Source organism: Phaethon lepturus, unplaced genomic scaffold (assembly GCF_000687285.1).
Source record: "Phaethon lepturus isolate BGI_N335 unplaced genomic scaffold, ASM68728v1 scaffold5730, whole genome shotgun sequence".
Classification (NCBI taxonomy): Eukaryota; Metazoa; Chordata; class Aves; order Phaethontiformes; family Phaethontidae; genus Phaethon; species Phaethon lepturus.
In genome coordinates, this window is record NW_010512468.1 from 49526 (window position 1) to 68467 (window position 18942).

At 37.6% G+C, this 18942-nt stretch overlaps 1 protein-coding gene across 1 annotated transcript; it reads right to left on the reverse strand.

The window, feature by feature from the left end:
- Positions 1–5118: 5118 nt before the first annotated feature.
- SLC40A1 (solute carrier family 40 (iron-regulated transporter), member 1) lies at positions 5119–18759 on the reverse strand (the record flags this gene model as incomplete). Its single annotated transcript, XM_010287082.1, has 7 exons — positions 5119–5556; positions 6684–7349; positions 9183–9425; positions 12675–12801; positions 13127–13242; positions 14109–14268; positions 18692–18759. Coding segments are annotated over 7 exons (1700 nt in total), but the record flags the coding sequence as incomplete, so codon positions are not given.
- Positions 18760–18942: the final 183 nt, after the last annotated feature.

The following is an 18942-nucleotide window of genomic DNA, read 5'->3' on the forward strand; positions in this document are numbered from 1 at the left end:
TCTTTCCCTTACCTGCCAAAGAAGGAGAATGAGATTTTTCTAAACATAAGTAACTTCCCATGCATTTACAAAAGATTAAGAAAAGAGCTCTTAACTCCACATGCGTGAAAACAGGTTGCTCCATCACTCTATACCTAGAATAAGAGTAGAAAGCACATGGTTGCATGCTTCTCTTGTGACCAAATGCAATAAAGTTTAACTAGAAAGAAATATTGACCTGCACAAGGACAAGCTGAAGTATTTGAAAAAGCATTATTGAACAGCATGCACTTTGTCCATGCACTTTGCAAGCCTTTAAGCAAACATCCTTGTTCAGTTTTTTCTGCCCTTCAGAGTTGCAAAATATAGTCTGTCTTATTTAAAGCAGAAGCTACTAGAGGCACAGTCTTACTCCACGAACAAAATACTTTAATCCTACAGCGATTATTCCACCATGCTGCTAACAGTACCCACAAGCAATAAAAAGAATGTGTGAGTACAGAGGGCAAGACAATAAGGACTATTACTCTAACGCTTACTACTAGCTTCTCTAGTATTAAGTACTTGAGAAAGATATGAATGCAGAGTACAGCACAATATATTACCAGAGGACCTGAAAACCAGTCAATCTTGAGGCACATAAAAAAGCATTATCACCTCCACGATGCTAGATTTAGAAAAGCTAGGTCTGTTAGTTGCACTCTTGACTAGCAGAAGCAATCGATGCTGAATTACTTCAGGTTTGCTTATAATCTTGTATTGTTTCAAAGTTATGAAGTGCCTATCACTTGGCATTGACTCAGTAATATCTGCTAATTTTTAGTACCAAAAAGCAGTAGAAGTTATTTAAAATGAGTCTGCAATTGCATGTTCATTGCCTGGTTTCTTTATGAAGCTTTACCTACAAATTGTGATCTTTTCCAGATTAAGAGTTTAAATATATGCTTTGCAAAACTAGTTGGGTAGGAGGCTGTGAAACAAGCCTCTGTCCAGTGGGAAATAAATGTAACACTATGACATGAAATGATGTGATCTTTGACACCGATCACTGAGGGAACACTCATGTCAGCTTCTGAAGGAAAAGAGCTAGTAGCTCTGCTAACCTGGGACATATACACCATATACTTTGTAGAAGCAAAGACAGCAGTAACTGTAGTATTTTAAAACTACTAGATATGAACTTATTTACTCTTTAGGAATTTCTAAAAGACAGTTTTCTCATTGAGGAAACAGAAAATTTTAGTTTAAAAATTAAAAAAAAAACAACTAAAAAATTAGTTTAAATTGAAGGGACTAAGTTTACTCACTCTATCCTTTTTCCTTTAACAAGATTCAATTTTCAATCCCCGTATCATCAGTGCTCAGTTTAAGAAAACCCTTTTGAAAATAAAAGCAATTAAATATTCCAGATCAAAGTAATAAAATATGTAATTTGCAATATATGTTGCCTTCCACAGGCAGGGTTGATATCTCAACTACCGAGTAAGCAAAGCAGTGCAACAAGCAAGCAAGCAATGGTAGGTATCTTCAATCATTCTACCTTCAGTTGCTGACCACTGAATTCCACAGGGTCTTAGAAAACTCAGAACCTTCCAAAATGTGAACACCTGAGTAAAGGTGTTCACCTGTGTGAACACCACAATGGTTGAGGACAACCCATAAAGGTATTTTGCTAGGAAAACCTCTAGTTCAAAGAGGAACCAGTTCAGGGAAATCCTTGTGAATGAGGACAGCATCCTTCCAAAGATAAATTCATCATGCAAGCATATCCTAAATGCATGTTAACAAGCAGCAGTCCTGTACAAAATACTCAACTGAAGTACTTTTCAAGACTAAGACCAGAATATTGAAAGTATCACATTTATTCATGACCACTCTCATGCCTAGCATTCTCACCTACAGGTTGCTGCTACAGAAGGCCATCATCACAAATTCAGTATGGCAAAAAGATGACTGGGAAGGTAAAATCATTTGCTTTCTGTTGCTCAGCAAGCCAATACACAGAACTGCTCTATCACCAGTGCTGGCCCTAGGCTGAGGTGGTAAGAACACAACTTCACCTTCAGCTATTGTATCTTAACTTACCACTGCTGATGGTAAATAAAAATCAGTTCACTAGAGACAGAGCTATAGGGTCATTGAAAGGCTTTTACTACACTTGTCATTTGCTTCCTCCCCAATGCTATTTGTTTGTGCTTCATGGCTGTTTCCATCCCATCACTACAGAAAACCTTCATCTACAGGACCCATGCTAAATATAGCACACAGAGACGCCCACAAACTGAATAATACAGGACAAATATGAATAATACAGGACAAATAAGGTTTTATGCAAATTTATTCATTAGCTTTAACAATAGTAATACATAAATCAATACTATGTCCAGCATAAGGTTGTATAATAAAATATGCTATTCTGTTAGGATTGATTTCTAGTGCGTACATTGTAAGGGCAGTTTTCATCCAAATTGGACACATTTAAAAAAAATAAATAAATACAAGGCCAAAAATGCTTACTTAATGAAAATCCTGGTAAGTAAGACTTCAGGCTCCACATCACTTTAAAGCACTAATCAGTACAGGTGTCTGCATACATCTTAGACTTCTACACAAATGGTTTATGCTCAAGCAGCATACATTTTTAGACATCTGACTTGGACCAATATATACAAGATTTCTTATTTAGAGCTCTTTATTCCTCTTAAAGGTAGCATCCACCTTTCTTCTTTTTTAGGATTGTCTTGCCTTCCAGCTGTGTTGTCTGCACATATGAATCCTAGCAACATTATCCATAAAAAATACAAAGGTCCAGTCCCCTCCCAATACTACTTTTTTGGCTTGAGATCCAGAGTGCACTATCTAGTGGAACTCTTTATGAAAAAAATTGCTACTAAATTCAAATGAGACTACATTGCTCTTGGGGGAAAAAAAAAGACGACTTTGGGAACAGATGGGAACAGGGTATGCTCCCACCTCTTATGTTTTTGGAGGTCTCTAGATTTTAGGAATACATTCTCTACATCCTCTCTGGGATGTCTGGTGTGTAGTGCTACAGAATTATACTTCAGGCACACTGGGTTCTGTAGGCTATAGACAGCCCACAAGAAGCTGCATTTTCAGCTTTGTTTCCCTGATGGCCAGTGAGTCCAATATATACAGTGGCATCCGGATGTCCATCAAAGTGCAGTATAGAGGCATTCATTGCCATTTGGGTCACCTTTACTTATATTCAGCAATATTAAAATTTGGTCCCAATTTACATTACGTACACATGACAAAACCTATTTGGCAAATCAGAGGTATTTTATTTACTAGTGTGCTTATCACATACCATATAGGCTATCCTGTGGGCATATTTATTCTACAAATCTAGATAAGCTTGTTTTATTTGTCTTCTGAGTTTTAAATTCTCCCGATGGCAAAATTCCCTTTTCCCTAAGAAGTTACACTCCGGATTGAGTCACAAATTTTAAAACTACTCTAATTTACATATTTTACTTTATTATATCAAAACAAAACTCAAAAGCTTGGTCAAAGTATAAACACTTACAAACCTACTGAAAACATCCCTGAGAAACTTTCAGTAACATAGCAGTAATTAGTTTTGGTCCATTAGAGGAGAAAAATTGTTACGTCCAGTTATTGAATACCAAGGGCTACATTGGTTGTACACTGGATTCCCATTCATTCACTTTCACTCCTCTTACAAAGTATTGTATCTGAGACAAAAGCCACTAGAGGTTATTTACATTCTATTTAGTTTGATATATAATGTAATCATTAAAAATTTTAACATGAATGGCCTACATTCAGCCCTGGTGTAATGCCTTTCATGTCAATGGAGTTCTCACACTTACATTCCAGGGTTGAAGTCTGGCAACATAGATGACTGTGTGAAGGACAGTACCTAAAATAAAAAATCCTTAAAAAATTACAGAGGATACTTTCACAAGTTGCTGATGCATGTTTTTGCATACTACTTATTTTGCAAACAAACATTTTACAAAAACTTAAGTTTGGAAGTCATACTGTCATGCCATAGGAAAACTCAGAACACTACCGGGTTCAACTCTACTGAGAAAGCAAAGTGCGTAGAGTAGTTTCCACAAAGTGCACATATGGTTAATGAATATGGAAGTATTGTGTTAGTACACATGCAGGGTAAAAAAAAAAAATGCAAGAACTTCTTGAAAATCAGAGGGATACCATTCTTCATTACTCTGAAGCTGCTTTAGAGGGCCACACAGTCCAGCATCTCATTGTTTTAGCGGTAAAGTCAAAATTTACATACATGTGAAACTGATAAATGCAAGTAATCCACTTTTTTACTTCTTTCGCTTAGAATACTAATAATTTTTCTACATCAAGCTTTAGTAGGGTTTCTGAAAACAATAGCATTCAAAAATAAAGCTGTTTGTACTCTGAGGAAAAAACTGTTAGCCCTAGACTTAATCTTTCTGTACCAGTACTCCTGACCTTAGCACTTTCTGCTACAAACCTGAGCAGACCTGTCATTTGCAACTAAAAAAGCCATGCTTTATAACATTACATGAATAGCTTCTGTTAAAATGAGTCTATGTTTTACTTTATGAAGTGCAACGGAAGTGTAATACAATATATTGTACCTAGCACTCATCTAATTTATAAGGAAACATGCAAAAAACCCTACAAAGGTGTTTCTGTAAAGTTAAACCAAAACAAACAGAATACTAAAAAGATATTTTTGGAAAACATCAGAACTTAAGATTCTGCTTCAGGAATCCAAGAAGAATGTTTATACCAATTTGAGAAGACAGGGGAGCAGAACTGTTCATAGTAAGGGAAAAGACGACAGAAAAACCCCACAAAATCAAGTACTGTATACCAAGTTATTTTGAAGCAACTAAAACACCCCTAGTTTTACTCAATGAGCACAATAATTATTCATAATTCATGAACATTTATAACCACTAAACAGTATCACTGCAGGGGTCATCAAAATGAATTCAACACTATTTTTGTGATCAAATACTAAATGTATGACTTGTGGGGATCCTTTGAAACACCAGCTGTCAAGATCCAACTAGGTTGTCCTCTATCAGACATGAAACATTTTTACAGGGTCACTGTAAGATGAATTTTAGGTCTCTTGGAAAAGCTTCCTCAAACAGGTAAGTTATGCATTCAACTCTAGAGAGACACCTTAGGGTAAAAAAAGGCAGTATATGTGTTTAACCATGATATCTCTGTAGCAAGTTAGTAAGAGAAGTGGATCCTTTCAGACAGTAGATGTATTAGCAGGTGGTGGACTGTCAGAGGCTGCTTTGGGATCAGGAGTGCAGCAAACAAAAAGTTGTTTTCCCAAGCTTTTTTGGGCAAATCTGAAGTACATTATGTGGCCCATTGCAACAAACGACACAGAAATAAGCACCAATAAGCCAAAAGCTTCAGGGTTTGGGGCCAAAATGACCATGATGAAGTGCAGCAAATCAAGAAGGTAATTCATGGAGTTTTGGACACCGTTTATAATGCCTCTTTCAGATTCTACCACGTTTTCTTGGAGCAACTGTGTGACAGTCAAATCAAAGGACCAAAGGCCTATGGAGAGAAAAAAACAGTTATCCAAGCAACCAGGCTTCTCATGGTAAGCTTTCATTACAGCACAATTCAATTTATACTTCCAAACACCCACTTCTGCCAAAAATGTGTGGGACAAGCTAGCTTCTTGTCAGACTAGAATGGATTTCACACTAACAGCCAAGAGCAATTTACTCTTCCTTTTCTAATATTTCCTGAAATAATATGTACAGCTTGACACATTAACTTGCCTGTCACATCTTGCTTCAACATGTCTCATCAAGTTAACGATGTGTTGCTCATCTGTTCCTATGCTGTAAACCAGCTATTTATAGTGCATTCATGCAAACTACAATGACTATATTTTTCATAACATGTTTGAAAAAAATCAAATGCATTTTAAACTATGCAGAATATGCAATGATTTACAGTCTCCGTTGACACTAGCTTCTATACTGTTTTAGTCCATTGACGACTCAGTTTTAAAAGTTTCTCGCAAACAAACTTAACACATGTGAATCAAGTATTTTATTCCTCAAATTCAACAAAAGTTGCAGAAATTGAGTACAATATTACAGCTGAAAAAAATCACTGTTCATTACATGTATGTATTTGACTGACTCTTCTGTTGACAGATACTATTACTATGTTAATTCCTCAAAAAAATTAAGCTGTCATCCAAATCAAAGTTTCTGTTCTAAACTCCTTTGCTCGTCGCAAGTTTAAAGGTTAGACAATTTATTTAATGTATGGATTTAGTAAACTACTAAGTTTGAAGGTTTTCATAGCACATGTGTTTAGTTTGTTTTCTGTCAACAAATGGTTTTACTTGGTTGTGAAGGAAGACCATTTAGAGATGAGCATTCCAAAAAAACAAGTTACATTCATTTCCAGATGTGGTAACTTTTCTCCTATTAGTTATATAGGATATGCAAGAAATTACTACTACAGTCTCTCCACTGGCAAGACTACCGCAGGATCATTTCATTTTTATGTGAAGTAGAATGAATTAGCCTTAGAAATGTGATACAACACTTAACTGTAGCCTACAATTCTAAACTCAAATTTGTATTTAGCTGACAGGCACCGTAATTTTTAGAATTAAAAATAGTCAATAGATCAGATTTTAATAGAGACATAATACTTACCAACTCTAGCAGCAATTACTCCTGCAAACAGGAGACTAACAGAGATTAAAGGCACAGGCTCAGGACTCATCTCTGGGTCGCCGTTAGCAGGAGTGGTAGACCCGTTTAACAAGTTGGGCATTCCAGTTGCAAAAACCATTTCAGGCTTATCTTCTGGAGATGCTATAGTAGGTAATGGTTCACTTTCAAACAACCTGGCACTAATGTCAGCAAATGGGGAAACAGTCAAATCCAGAGGACTTCCAGGCATGAATACAGAGATGGCACATAAGACCAGACAAGCAAATTGAGCAACTCCAGAAATAAGGCCTGTGCGAACCAGGCCACATTTGCGACGAAGCCAAGTGAAAGCTACTGTTCCCATGATTCCAGTGACTGCCGAGGCACCCATCAGGAGGCTTAGCACAGAGCCACTCAAACCCTGTGTGTATGCATAGCCTGTAGTAATACAATCAAAGCCCAGAACAGTCATATACAGAAATGCAAGACCCATGCCTGCAAGGAACACTGGCTGGTTGTAGTACGCAACCCATCCATCACGAAATGTGATGAAAGGTTCAGCAATCCGGGCAGTGCAGCTGACTTCCTTCTCCTGCTGGGGCCCAAAGCCAGTTACATCTTTCTCAACAATTAACTGCACTCCTTCAGCAGGTTTCATGTCACTCTCTGTGAACAGAAATGTAACTGTTAGATACACTCCTGCTTGTAGAGTGCAAAACAATTGTCTGCAGTTAGTAAGTTCACTGCTGCAGAAGCACATCAGTTCAATCCTGCAACCAACCTTCCTCTGGTTACTTAGATATTTTAAGTGCCCTGAAATCCCACCTGTATAGTAAGATCAAGTTTAACCCTATCAATTTAAACTCATGCTTATTTAAACAAAGTGTTGTAAGAAAAAGCATAGCCTGCGTCTTTTCAATGGACTTGTAGCTGAATGCTGCTCCATTTCCATAAAGAAATTCTTTGCTTAATGAAGGCCAATGTTAGTTAGCGTTTTAACATAGATTTGTATGTTTAAATGCACTAACCACAGAAAGTAAAGAATACTTAAACATCTGTCAATATCTCATGTCATGGTAGAAGAACCAAGGCAGAGATGCCTACCAAAGCTATAAGCTTTCAAAACTTGACTTAAAAACTCAGGCCATGCTTTTCTACAATTCCATTTTTACTCTAATATAGGAGAAAGGCACTTCCACTGGTCACAAACTAAACCACCAAAAAATCCACAGCAGTATTTAGATTAGTAATATGGATAGAAACTATACAAATGTTTGGATGCCTGAGCAGTGTTTTAACACTGTCAAGTTTGAAACAAACTCCACATACAGCAAGTGAGACACCCAAAGTATTTCTGCAACTTTTAAAAATGCAAGTCTTCTACTGAAATCAGAATACTGCAATAGCAAAGATTAAGAGATGTTTCCTACATATTAACATTTGCTAAATGCTTCATTCTTCAGGAGCATTCAAGAGCCAGTTTCAAAGCTATAGAGCTTTCTATGCTCTTTATCTTGCTCCCCTATCCTAGGCTGCCATCAGCCTAGTCCAATAGCTATTAGCACAATGTATCTGCTGGCTGGGAAGAAGATATGTCTCCAGCACTTTTAATAGCAGCCTCCTATCTCGCTATATATTGAGCAAAGAACAGATTGCTAGCTAGCTTTTAAAGAAAAAAAATAGCAATTGTTTATGACCTTTTCTTTAAAAAAAAAAAAACAACCCACAACATTGTAGCTGGGAGCCCATAGCTTGAGCTTTCAGTAGTAGTCACATACTGCTATCTTAAAATGGAAAATGCTTAAGTTTTGTATTCTAGTATCTGACATCTCAAATACTTCATAACAAAACTTCTGAAACACTTTAGATAGTCTTCATATCAGTAATTAAAATTAACACTAGTATCAATTTTCAGGTTGCTTATAGTCATAGCCATATACATTGCAAATCCCACTTGCTCAGCTTGGCCAAGGAAGCAGAGTAGATGGTCAAAGTAAGTTTTTTTTTTTCATCCACCATTTCCCACAGCCATGTGGAACTCATTTAAGCATGCCATACTAGAAATACTACCAGCTATTCTACAACCTCCTGAAAGCCTGTTAGTACTATAAGTAGAGATGAGGTAGCAAGAGAAAATCCTACACAGGCTGTTTTGCTTGTAGACACTACAGAGCAAAAGGCTTTGTCAGCTTATTAGCTATGGTATAGAGGGACAGGAGCATTCCTCACAATTAGCCCTGAATAACAGAGCAGACTTACTCTGAAGAATTAACTGAGAGAATTCATTCATTGGCTGCATTTTATGGAATTCCTCAAATACTTGTACAAAGTATCATTACTTAGATTAGAGTCTCTGGTATCTACATCTAAAACCTTAAACCTTCAAGCTTGGAATAGAAAGCTATATAGCCTCAAAGCAGCGTCTGTAGAAGACAAAAGTCAACACTTCAGTTTGACTGATACTGTGGATTTGATCAACTACTTTTGTGTTTTCAATACCTTTCTTTACATTCAGCTGTTTCAGTTCCGATTCTTCAACTTTTGCAGATTTGAGAGCCAGAGTAGGGGTTTTCTGATAAACCTTCCAGAGCAGCAGATATTCCACACACATCGACATCAAGTTCCAGCCAGAAATGAATCCACAGCCAATCATCGGGGAGCCAAATGTCATTATCTGACCAACTGCCATTGGGGCCAAGATATTGGTCAACTGGTCAATTCTTCTTATGGTGGCATTCATATCTGTCAGAAATTATTTGATGATATGAAGTAATTGCCAAACACTTACAGTGAAATATTCACTAACATAATTGAGGATTGCACATGTACATACGCCAAGCTACGAAGTCCTGCCCCAACTCTAAGTGATTCCAGTAGGAGCAGGAATAAGACTGCCTACCGGGGCATCTTTAGAGTGTTCCAATGTTTACTGGGACCAACCAAGCTGTTCGTAAGCCTAATTCCTACTCCTGCCAGTTTTTCCTGCATGAGGTCTTCCAGGTTTAGCATGCTGGGTTTACAGTGCAACTGTACTCCTACAGGTAAAACTGTGTCTTGAGATCACATTAACCTTACATCCTAGTGGCATTATGGACTCCTAAGGCTCTCTCTGTAACATTCAAACCCAGCCAGCATGCACAACTCCAGACATCAATAAGAATCTCATATGGTAAAATTCTTTCCTGTAAAGATAATTTTAGCAAGTACTATCTCCCAATACTGGCCCATATATTTCTTAATCGCCTCCATTTACTTCTATTAACTGGTGACCACGTACCCACTGCGATAGCAGCAGACCCTTGAAATTGGCTTCAAATTTCCTTAGCGAGTCACACTGGTTGAGGGCAGTTGTAGGTATTCTCAGGACTTACTCAAAGTCCTCACTCCTTTCTGTTCAAGAGTTTGATGTTTATGATCAAAAAAAGCAACCCATTCTCAGCATGAATATATCTTCCATTTGCTGGCAGGGGATGTCTTGCCCTCCCCAATCTTAGCTGTTTCACTGTCCTTACATAACTCTCGGCTCCTGTCGGTTTCGAATTAATGGTGCCATTGTTCCTTAAAAGTTGCTAGATGCTCAATGGTTTTGCACATCAGGGCTTCAGGCTGCTTAGAAGTATTTATCAAACCAATTTTAGAGTCCTATTATGAAACTGGAGGTTTTGAAGGGCAAGTGAAACTGTACACCAGTATGAAGCTGCTTTTTTTGAATCTGTGGAGAATTGCTCCTTGCCATTCAAAGGAACATTTAGGTTATTCTATTAGAATTCAAAGTCAGTTCAGTGTTAACTGATTTGACTGATGGTTCACTAAGATGAATAAGTTAAATATTTGCGTAATATTTGGCTTTAGAAATTCCAAGGACTAAACTTTGTTTTGAGTTATTTGGGTAGGGCTAATATTTCCACTTGGGAAAGGTACAAAATAAGAAGGAATGGAAGAATTAGTGAAGGATAATGAAGAAGGGGAAGCCAAGGCAATTTTTTATTTGCCTATTCCACCAACTTCGCTAAGGCTCCTCTTTGAGGAAAGGTAACAGTGCAGAAATGGACAACAGTATATGCTGTTAAGTCAATGCTGGTGTGTAATCTTTTAAGGAATTTCAACAGTCTCCAAGTTACATTATGATTAAACACAACCACCCAGGCTGAATACCCTGGAAGGCATCTTTTTAGATAGATCTGTTGCACTAAGGTGCTTAGTTCAGTAGGGTTTTTTTGTTTTTAAATTGTTGCATCAGAATTTGCAGTTACCTCTTGCCTGATTTTTCAGTACAGAATGTAAGTAGCATGTAATTCTGCCCGAGATCATGAAGCAGTACAGAGGCAGGACTGCCTCCCACATAGCAGTTCTCTGCAAGTGTGGTCTGTACCTTCTCATGTATAGCAAGTAGTACAGGGATTGGGGAGATGGTTTGCTGAATAAGATCTGACACAAGAAGAAAGGTTAATGAGATCCATTAGAATTTTAAGGCTTTTAGATAGATGACATTTTTCTACTTGTGATTCCCATGCATAAAGAAAGTAAACCTGTACTGCTACTCTACAAAAGGCATGACCTAGAAAGCCACTGCAAGGTCAAAAAAAAAAGTATGGCGGGAAGTTTTTATACTGGGAAATGAAAGCAAGACACTTTTAGCGTTATCTAATTAAGTACTAGCCTCTCCTGGATGAGATGGGGGAAATAAGATTCCTTCACTGGAGATAAGCATCAAGAATAAATCTGCAATATAGAATTCAAGTACCTAAAAGGACTCTGACATGTAAACTGAACTTCATGGGCAGTTTAGGCAGCTTCATAGAAAATTAGAGTCCAGAAGCTAAAATCCTGCCTAGGCCTGGAGGCATCTAAACTCCGCAAGTGTCAGACTTAAAACTTTAGTCCCAGAGTTACTGTAGTGAGCTATAAGTATCTTGGCAATGTTAAGCCACTCCGTGCCTTGTTTGCACTTCAGTATCAGTTCCTCTATCTGGGAAAGCTTAAGTCCTTTTATAGGGTTGATTCAGAGCCCATATAACCTGCCCAAGTTCACTGCAAAAAATGTTGCTTCCCACACTGTCTATGACAACCAGAGCAGCAGCATAGCCAAGGATCAATCATACATTCCTTGGTGTGAATGGCCTTACTGCTAGGAGTACCCCTCCCCCAAAAGGGGAATCGGGTTCCACGTGTCCTCAGGGAGGATCCCAAACACTCTCTCACATCCAAGTAGTGTCATGACCACCACGCTGCAGTAGAATTTGAATGGGAACTCATTCTGTCTCCTAATAATGCCATGCCACTGTGCAAGAAAGAGGAAAAAGAAGGAAAAATATTTAATCTTCTTTTTCGCTTAGTAAGTCTGACATCTGATACCTTTGGTATAAGATTACAAAGGAATACAGAGCTTTCAGTTCTAACTGAAGAATGTGTTCACAGCTCCGAGTTAAGACATCTAATGCTAGAGAAGCGTTAGATTTCAAATACATCTGCATGCACAACGTTTCCTACTGGCAATTTCCTGATCCACCTACTTTACTGTTCTGGACTTCATTCTCAAGTACCTCCTTCTTTGATCCCTATGTGAGGAGCCCAGTTACACAACAGTTTTCTGTTTCATTCCAGGGACCTAAAAATAAAGTATTGCAACACTTGGCTTTAAGTGCCTGGAAGTTAAACAGCTTTTCTATTAAACACTGGTTATTTAAGAGTGTGGTGTATGTTTATTTGTTCAACAAGAATAAAGTTTTCCTGACAAAGCTGCAGTAGGACTAAAAGGAGGACAAAACAAGTTTAGAGATGCCTAATTGAATTGTAATCATAACAGTAATTTCTAGTCTTGGTAAGAGTAGTCCAGAGCAGGGAAAAGGAAAATAAAGGCTGCCCTTTTTACTTGCTGTTTTCTCATAGTATCTGGAACTCAAAGATGTGCTGACCTCTATAAAACTCTTGTCTAAAAATCAAGCTTGGAAAGTATGACATTTAAGGAATTAAAAAGGCAACGTATTTCACCTGCCAGTTTGCTTCTGTCTTCCCCTGCAACCACAACAATCCAGTCCCTCTGAATTGTGATCGCTGTGGCAGTGCTGGCCAAATTGGCAATATTTGCTATTGTGATAACCAGGATATAGCACATCGTCTAGAGAAATGGGGGGGAAAAGTTACAAGGTGAGAAAACTGATGAAGGAAGATCTCCACTCCTACCATGTACAACCAGAAAAGACACTTTTACATTTGAATCCATACATTTCAGTGTTACTCTTCAGACAAAATAAGACCAAGTCTATTTTACAATTCCTGACAGAAGACAATCACCTCTGTTTAACCAACTAGCTCAAAGTTTCATTTGCCAGTTTTAGCTCACAAGTCTAAACAGGCTAGAGAGGAAAAGAAAGATTCATCTGTCTCCCATGTTCCCCAAAGTTTCTTTTTAAATTAATTCCTTTTTAAGTTCAAGCACTCACAAGAAGCCATCCATGGTATAAGGTCAAAAGCTGCGTCTTAAACAAGAAGACAATCATCAGGATAATACCACACAGGATGACAGATGCATTCTGTACAACCAAGGATGTCTGGGCCACTGTTTTAAACCAAAACAGAGAACAACAGTTATGAACATAAGAATGAGCTAACTAACAGCCTAAGGAGGTTATAATTAAGGAACTTGCAGAGATTCTCTAAATATTTTTATTTTCTTATTCCCCTCCACCCCCCAATGTAAGTGGTAAAACTATACTTCATATTAGATTTTCAATCTTCCATTGTCTTCGAAAAACAAATCAATGTCTCATGTAACTTTGGAGCTCTTAACAATTAATAGCTCTTAATTTATAGCCCAAGTAGGTCTTTTCTCAATCAAAAACCAAACTGTACCCGTTCAAATGCCAACACTATTTTTAAAGGGGTAAAAACAAGACTTCACTTCAATGTCTAAAATTCATCTTCAACATACCATAGACTTGATGCTATTTTGTAAACTGTTGGAAAGTAAACACTTGTATGAAGAACTTGATGCCATGTTATTTATAAAATAGACCAGAGCATACATATTTAAGAAGTATAATACAAATGCAGTTCATGTTTACACTTAAGTAGAAGATGTTTGCATCCAGACAGAAGATAACAAATAATGCAAGTGTATGTTAGTATTAGACTGTAAAGAACTTGGTCTACGGTCCTTAAAGTTGTGCGCTTTTTCTCTTTTGCATTCCTAACATATCATACAGGTTTAGCCTGAGTAGTGAACATACCGTGACACAAAACTGTTTTCCTCCCGTCTTTGACACTGTTTTTGTATAATCATTACCACTGTGAAACACCATCCTTCTTAAAAAAAAGAGCAAGCCCCATTCTCATATTTGACTTGAGAAGTTAACTCTAACAGCTTTATCTTTTCACATTAATTTGATCCATCCTTAAGTAAATAACCTGCTCTAGGTATCTAACCTTTGAGCCTGGAGTTCTTGTCCACCCAGTCTCCAATAATGGCTCCCAGGAGAAGAACTGATCCCGCCACAACCAGTCCATAGACTGCAGTCAGGAGCAAGCTGTTTCCATACAGTTCAACCAGGAATACAGACACAGCAAAATGCCACATACGATCTCCCTTTAAGAGTAACAGAGAGTACATACACAACATTACTATTTGCACTTTGCAAGCACACAAGTTGACTATTTTACTAATGCCTTGACAAAAGTCTGTATGAAAATAAAGGTTTGTTACACATGCAGGGCTGGGGTTTTTTTGTTTGGTTTTTTTGGTTGTTTTGAGGTTGTTTTGTTTTAATTTGGGGGTTGAGTTGGTTTTTTTTGATTACTACATCCTGTCACCATTGATTTTTATCCCGGTATCATTAAGATCATCTGCCCCAATCAAGTGCAACATTACAGCTTGTAACATCACATCAAAAATCCCAGATATTTTCTATTATAATATTACAGGACAAAGTCTGTTACCAGCCACATCCAACAAGCCTCAGAAAGCTTACAGAGACTCTCCAGCACAGATCAAATATTAGCAACAGATTTATTGGTTAACGATACTATTTAAAAAGTCCTCAAGACGGCAGTTTGCTGTTAGATGATCAAAGCTTAAATGCTGCTTTAAAACACAAGAGACAGGCAAGTCAAAGCAAGACATTATACAATTCAGGATAGACATGGATAAATCAAGGAAAGTGTTATCCTAAATGTTAACTGAAGTTTCTGAAGTCAATGGACTTTTTAATAATATTAAGCATTGGCATATTACTAAGAGGTAGAATATCAGAGCTAGTTCAACCTATTCAGCCTATTGTTAGTTTAACCTAGTACTCAGGATACTAAATTTTCATGTTCAAGACCACTTACTACAGGTAAAAAAAAAAGGAAGCCCAAAATGCTAAACATGTCCAAGTGAAGTAATTTTCATACTATGCAAAACATTTTTACATTGGCTACCAAATAGACCTGTGGCTTGCTGACGAATACATCAAGGTTCCTACGTTGTCACATGAAGGGAGTCATAGCTCACTCAATTTTTAAACATATTGCAAGAAATGCACTACAGAAAATGCTTTATGTAATCAGTAACAAAGCAGATGAGTAGAAATCATTCACGCTGTTCTAGGGCACACGGTTTGTTTTAATAAAGGTTCCTAATGTTAGTCTTTTATAAATCAAACATAAAACTGGTTTCTTTCTGCTGCCTTATCTTAAGTAAGCAATTGCTATGTGATACAGCAAATAGTAGAAATTTCTAAGGACCTCAAATATTCTAAAGGGCTGGGGGACATAAAAGCACTTTTAAAAAGCAAAGTCTGACAAATCCAACACACTATATAACACAGCAAGAGATACACAAAAAGCATGCTATTTGGAGAGTCAAAATAATTGCAAGGTGTCATTAAAGTCTTCAGTGTAGCATAGACACACAAAAAGAATTCACCTTTTAATGTTATTGAATTTTCTGAAGGAGGTTTTTTCAGACACTTCAATGTGTAAACACTCATATTCATTTCCTTAACCATAGGCAGAAAAATAATTACATCCCAATCACGTGGGAACAAAATTTTCACTGTTCAAGGAAAAACTCTGGGTATTTTGTATGTTTTCTAACTAAAACCAATAAAAAAGCACAACTATAAACATAATCAGTTTCAGTGTGCCCTCTCATTTATAATAGACCAATTTTCACTCTCCAGAGACACCTAAAGTCTTCTGTTAAATACATTCCACTTTTATTCCATGATCAGTAGAAGTATATAGAAAGTATTCCAGCAATGAAAACACAGGGATATAATTTCCCAAGTCTAGCATTCACTTAAACTTAGTATGACTTGAAGTATCTCTTTACTGAATTTCCCTTAGAAGACATACAGGTGGATTAATTAAGTTTTGATTAGCCTGGGTAACTGTTTATTAAGCTAAAAAAATATGCCAAAAGAGTACTTTCACATTAAAGTTTCCTAACAGAAGTAAGTTTGTTTTTTCATTTATGCAGAGATGTTTCAGTTGTTGAATTCTTACAAGATGAAAAAGGCTTTTTTTTTTTTTTTAAAAAAAAAGAAGTAGTACATGAAAGTCAGTGCAGCTACTACTGTCACAGTAAAAAAAACAAACTGATCTCACTTGAAACTCACAGGAAGATTCCTTTGACTCCAGCGAGATCATGATTTTACTACACGATTCATTTCAGGAGCTCATGAACTCTGTTCAACCTTACCCAACACATTTACCCAGAGTATTTTGACCAGGCCAATTCACACAGATAATTTTTGGCATAAATAAAACTGTTCCAACCTGGAAGCATTATTTTCTTTCAAGAATTAAAAACCATGAAAAGTTAGCAAAGATAAATTAAAAGATAAACAGAAGAACAGTATTAATGAATTACAGATGTTTGAAGCAGGTATATAACTTCAAGCTAAGATCTACTTAAACAGTAAATATTGCCTTCAGAAATGGGCAAAACCTTGATTATATATACATAATGCCACTTCGGAATGTCTCAAAATGTGGATATTTCAACTCTTTTAAATATACAACTACAGCTGTTTAACCTCACCATCCTTTTAAAGATGGTTCTTGCTCTTCTGGCATCATCATTATCCTTACAATCATCTCAGACTGAATGTACACAATCCCACCTCAGAACCGAGGCTGACAAGTTAAGCAGCAGCCAGGCTACTGCCTACTGACAGGCCTCCTGAGGTCTGAGTGACACAGATAAGGCTGGGAAGTTGCAGCTGACCTCCTGACAAGCATTAGGCTGGCACCAACAAGGTCAGCCCAGTTTCATACTGTTCTTTCTTTACTGCCAAGTGCTAGACAGCAATGAATTAAAAACATAAAGGCAATAGCATAAGGTCTGAGACTCCAGTTCAGCAGTGCAGTCCAGCCCATTAAGACCACTGAGGCCAACCACACGTTCAAATGCTTTACTGAACAAGAGCCTAAGACACTTGCAGAGATGTGACATGTTTAATCATTTACAGCTTCTCTGCATTTGGGAATGACCTAGTAACACAAAAAACAAATTAGCACTCTCAATTACAGCATAACCACATTTCTATTAGATTTTGTATTGTGGACATAACCATTTTAGAACAAAAATGATCTATTACTTTGAGTTCTGAAGATTAAGGTGCTTGTTTATTGTTCCTGTAAGCAAAAACATTCAGACTACAGGAACACTAAAGCTTAGGAGATGCAAGAGTTGCAGTCCTGCATCCAGTTCTGTCAAAATAAGCTATACTTTGGTTGTTACAGCAGGTTTGGTTGGTTGTGGGGTTTTTTGAGTCCAGATTTTCAGCCAAAAGAAAACACACTAGAACAAGGAGTATACTATTAATACTGCTAAACAGCTGAATAGACATCTTGCAGCCTAATGTTTGTTATGGTGCACAACACTGTTTCCAAACTCTTTGTCACCTTTACTCATGCACTCTGAGAGCAGCCCCACTGCTGAGCTCTGAAGCACTCATCAGGGAGGAGTAAGCAGGGCTGGCCAGAATCACCAGTTAGGCACTTCGTGGGCATTACCAACAAAAACTGTTGTAGTTAACAACGCTGGCCTCTGAAAGCCAAACAGAAACACCACTACCCACCTCCCTCAATGATATTAATAATTGCTAAAATATTGCACTTGTTTAAACAAGCATTCAATACCACTCCAAGCCTTCTTGCATTTAACAGAAACATCAGTATGACCTTTCAGGTTACTGAACGGAAGGAGGGGCCAGAGCTAGGCATGCAATGTTGTAACTGTGTATCAGCCATTTGTTCTATGCTATACAAAGCGCACATTAAAACAGTCCGAATCCAGGACCAAAGACAAAACAGGGTATATTAGGTTGGAAACTTTCCACTTCTTTTGGAATCAAGTATTGAATAGAGACATAAGAATGTGCTGTAAGATACATATATTCTTGATTTTGTCATATGTAATAGAATCAGACTATTTTTAATACTAAGAAATCTTAAATTATGTACCTTTCAAGCAAGTAAAAACTGGTGCAGTAAGTTCCTTTAGTACAGAAGGAAAGCATTTCAGAAAGCAAACATTTTGACAGAAAAAGCGACATCTCCAAACACCCTCAACAGGTTTGATAATGAGTGGCAGGAAATGGGTACGTTTTAAACATTGAGTATTTCCCAATAGTAAGTATACAAGTCCTTCAAATACATGTTGCAACGAACTGTCTTTCATTCTGCTATGGACTATGCTTCATTTCTTGCACTCAGAACTTACTCTATAGTCACTCACCAGTTCTGTAGTCACTTAGAAGTATAAAAAGGTACAGAACCAGGCTCTCAGGAAATTGGATACTGCACTACTCCGCACTAACAAAAACTGAATTACTGCAACATACTATGTGAAGAGTATTAAGACTTTTAACAACAAAGTGTTGTAATGAGACCTCTGGCTTTGTGGTGGTGTGTTATTTTGTGAAGATTTTTTTTTTTTTTTTGAAAGTACCAACAACGTTCAGGTAAGTCATAACCAGATTAATAAAGTCTTACTTCTACCAGGCCAATATTTTACTTACCCAAGTGGACAGTGCGTGCCCAAGATAAAGAAGAAACTTTGCAGACGTAAAATAGGCAACCACAGATCCTAAACGAGAAATAAGAAACAAACGCTGAGGGAGATTCGGGCACATCCACCACGTTTCGGTGCGCACCGGGAACTACTCGCTGCCGAGGATGAACCCAACGCCGCTTCCCGAAGGAAGTCGCCGCCGGGACACGCCGCGTTTTGGGACGGCGGTTCCCGGGCCGGGGCCCGGGGCCCAGGGCC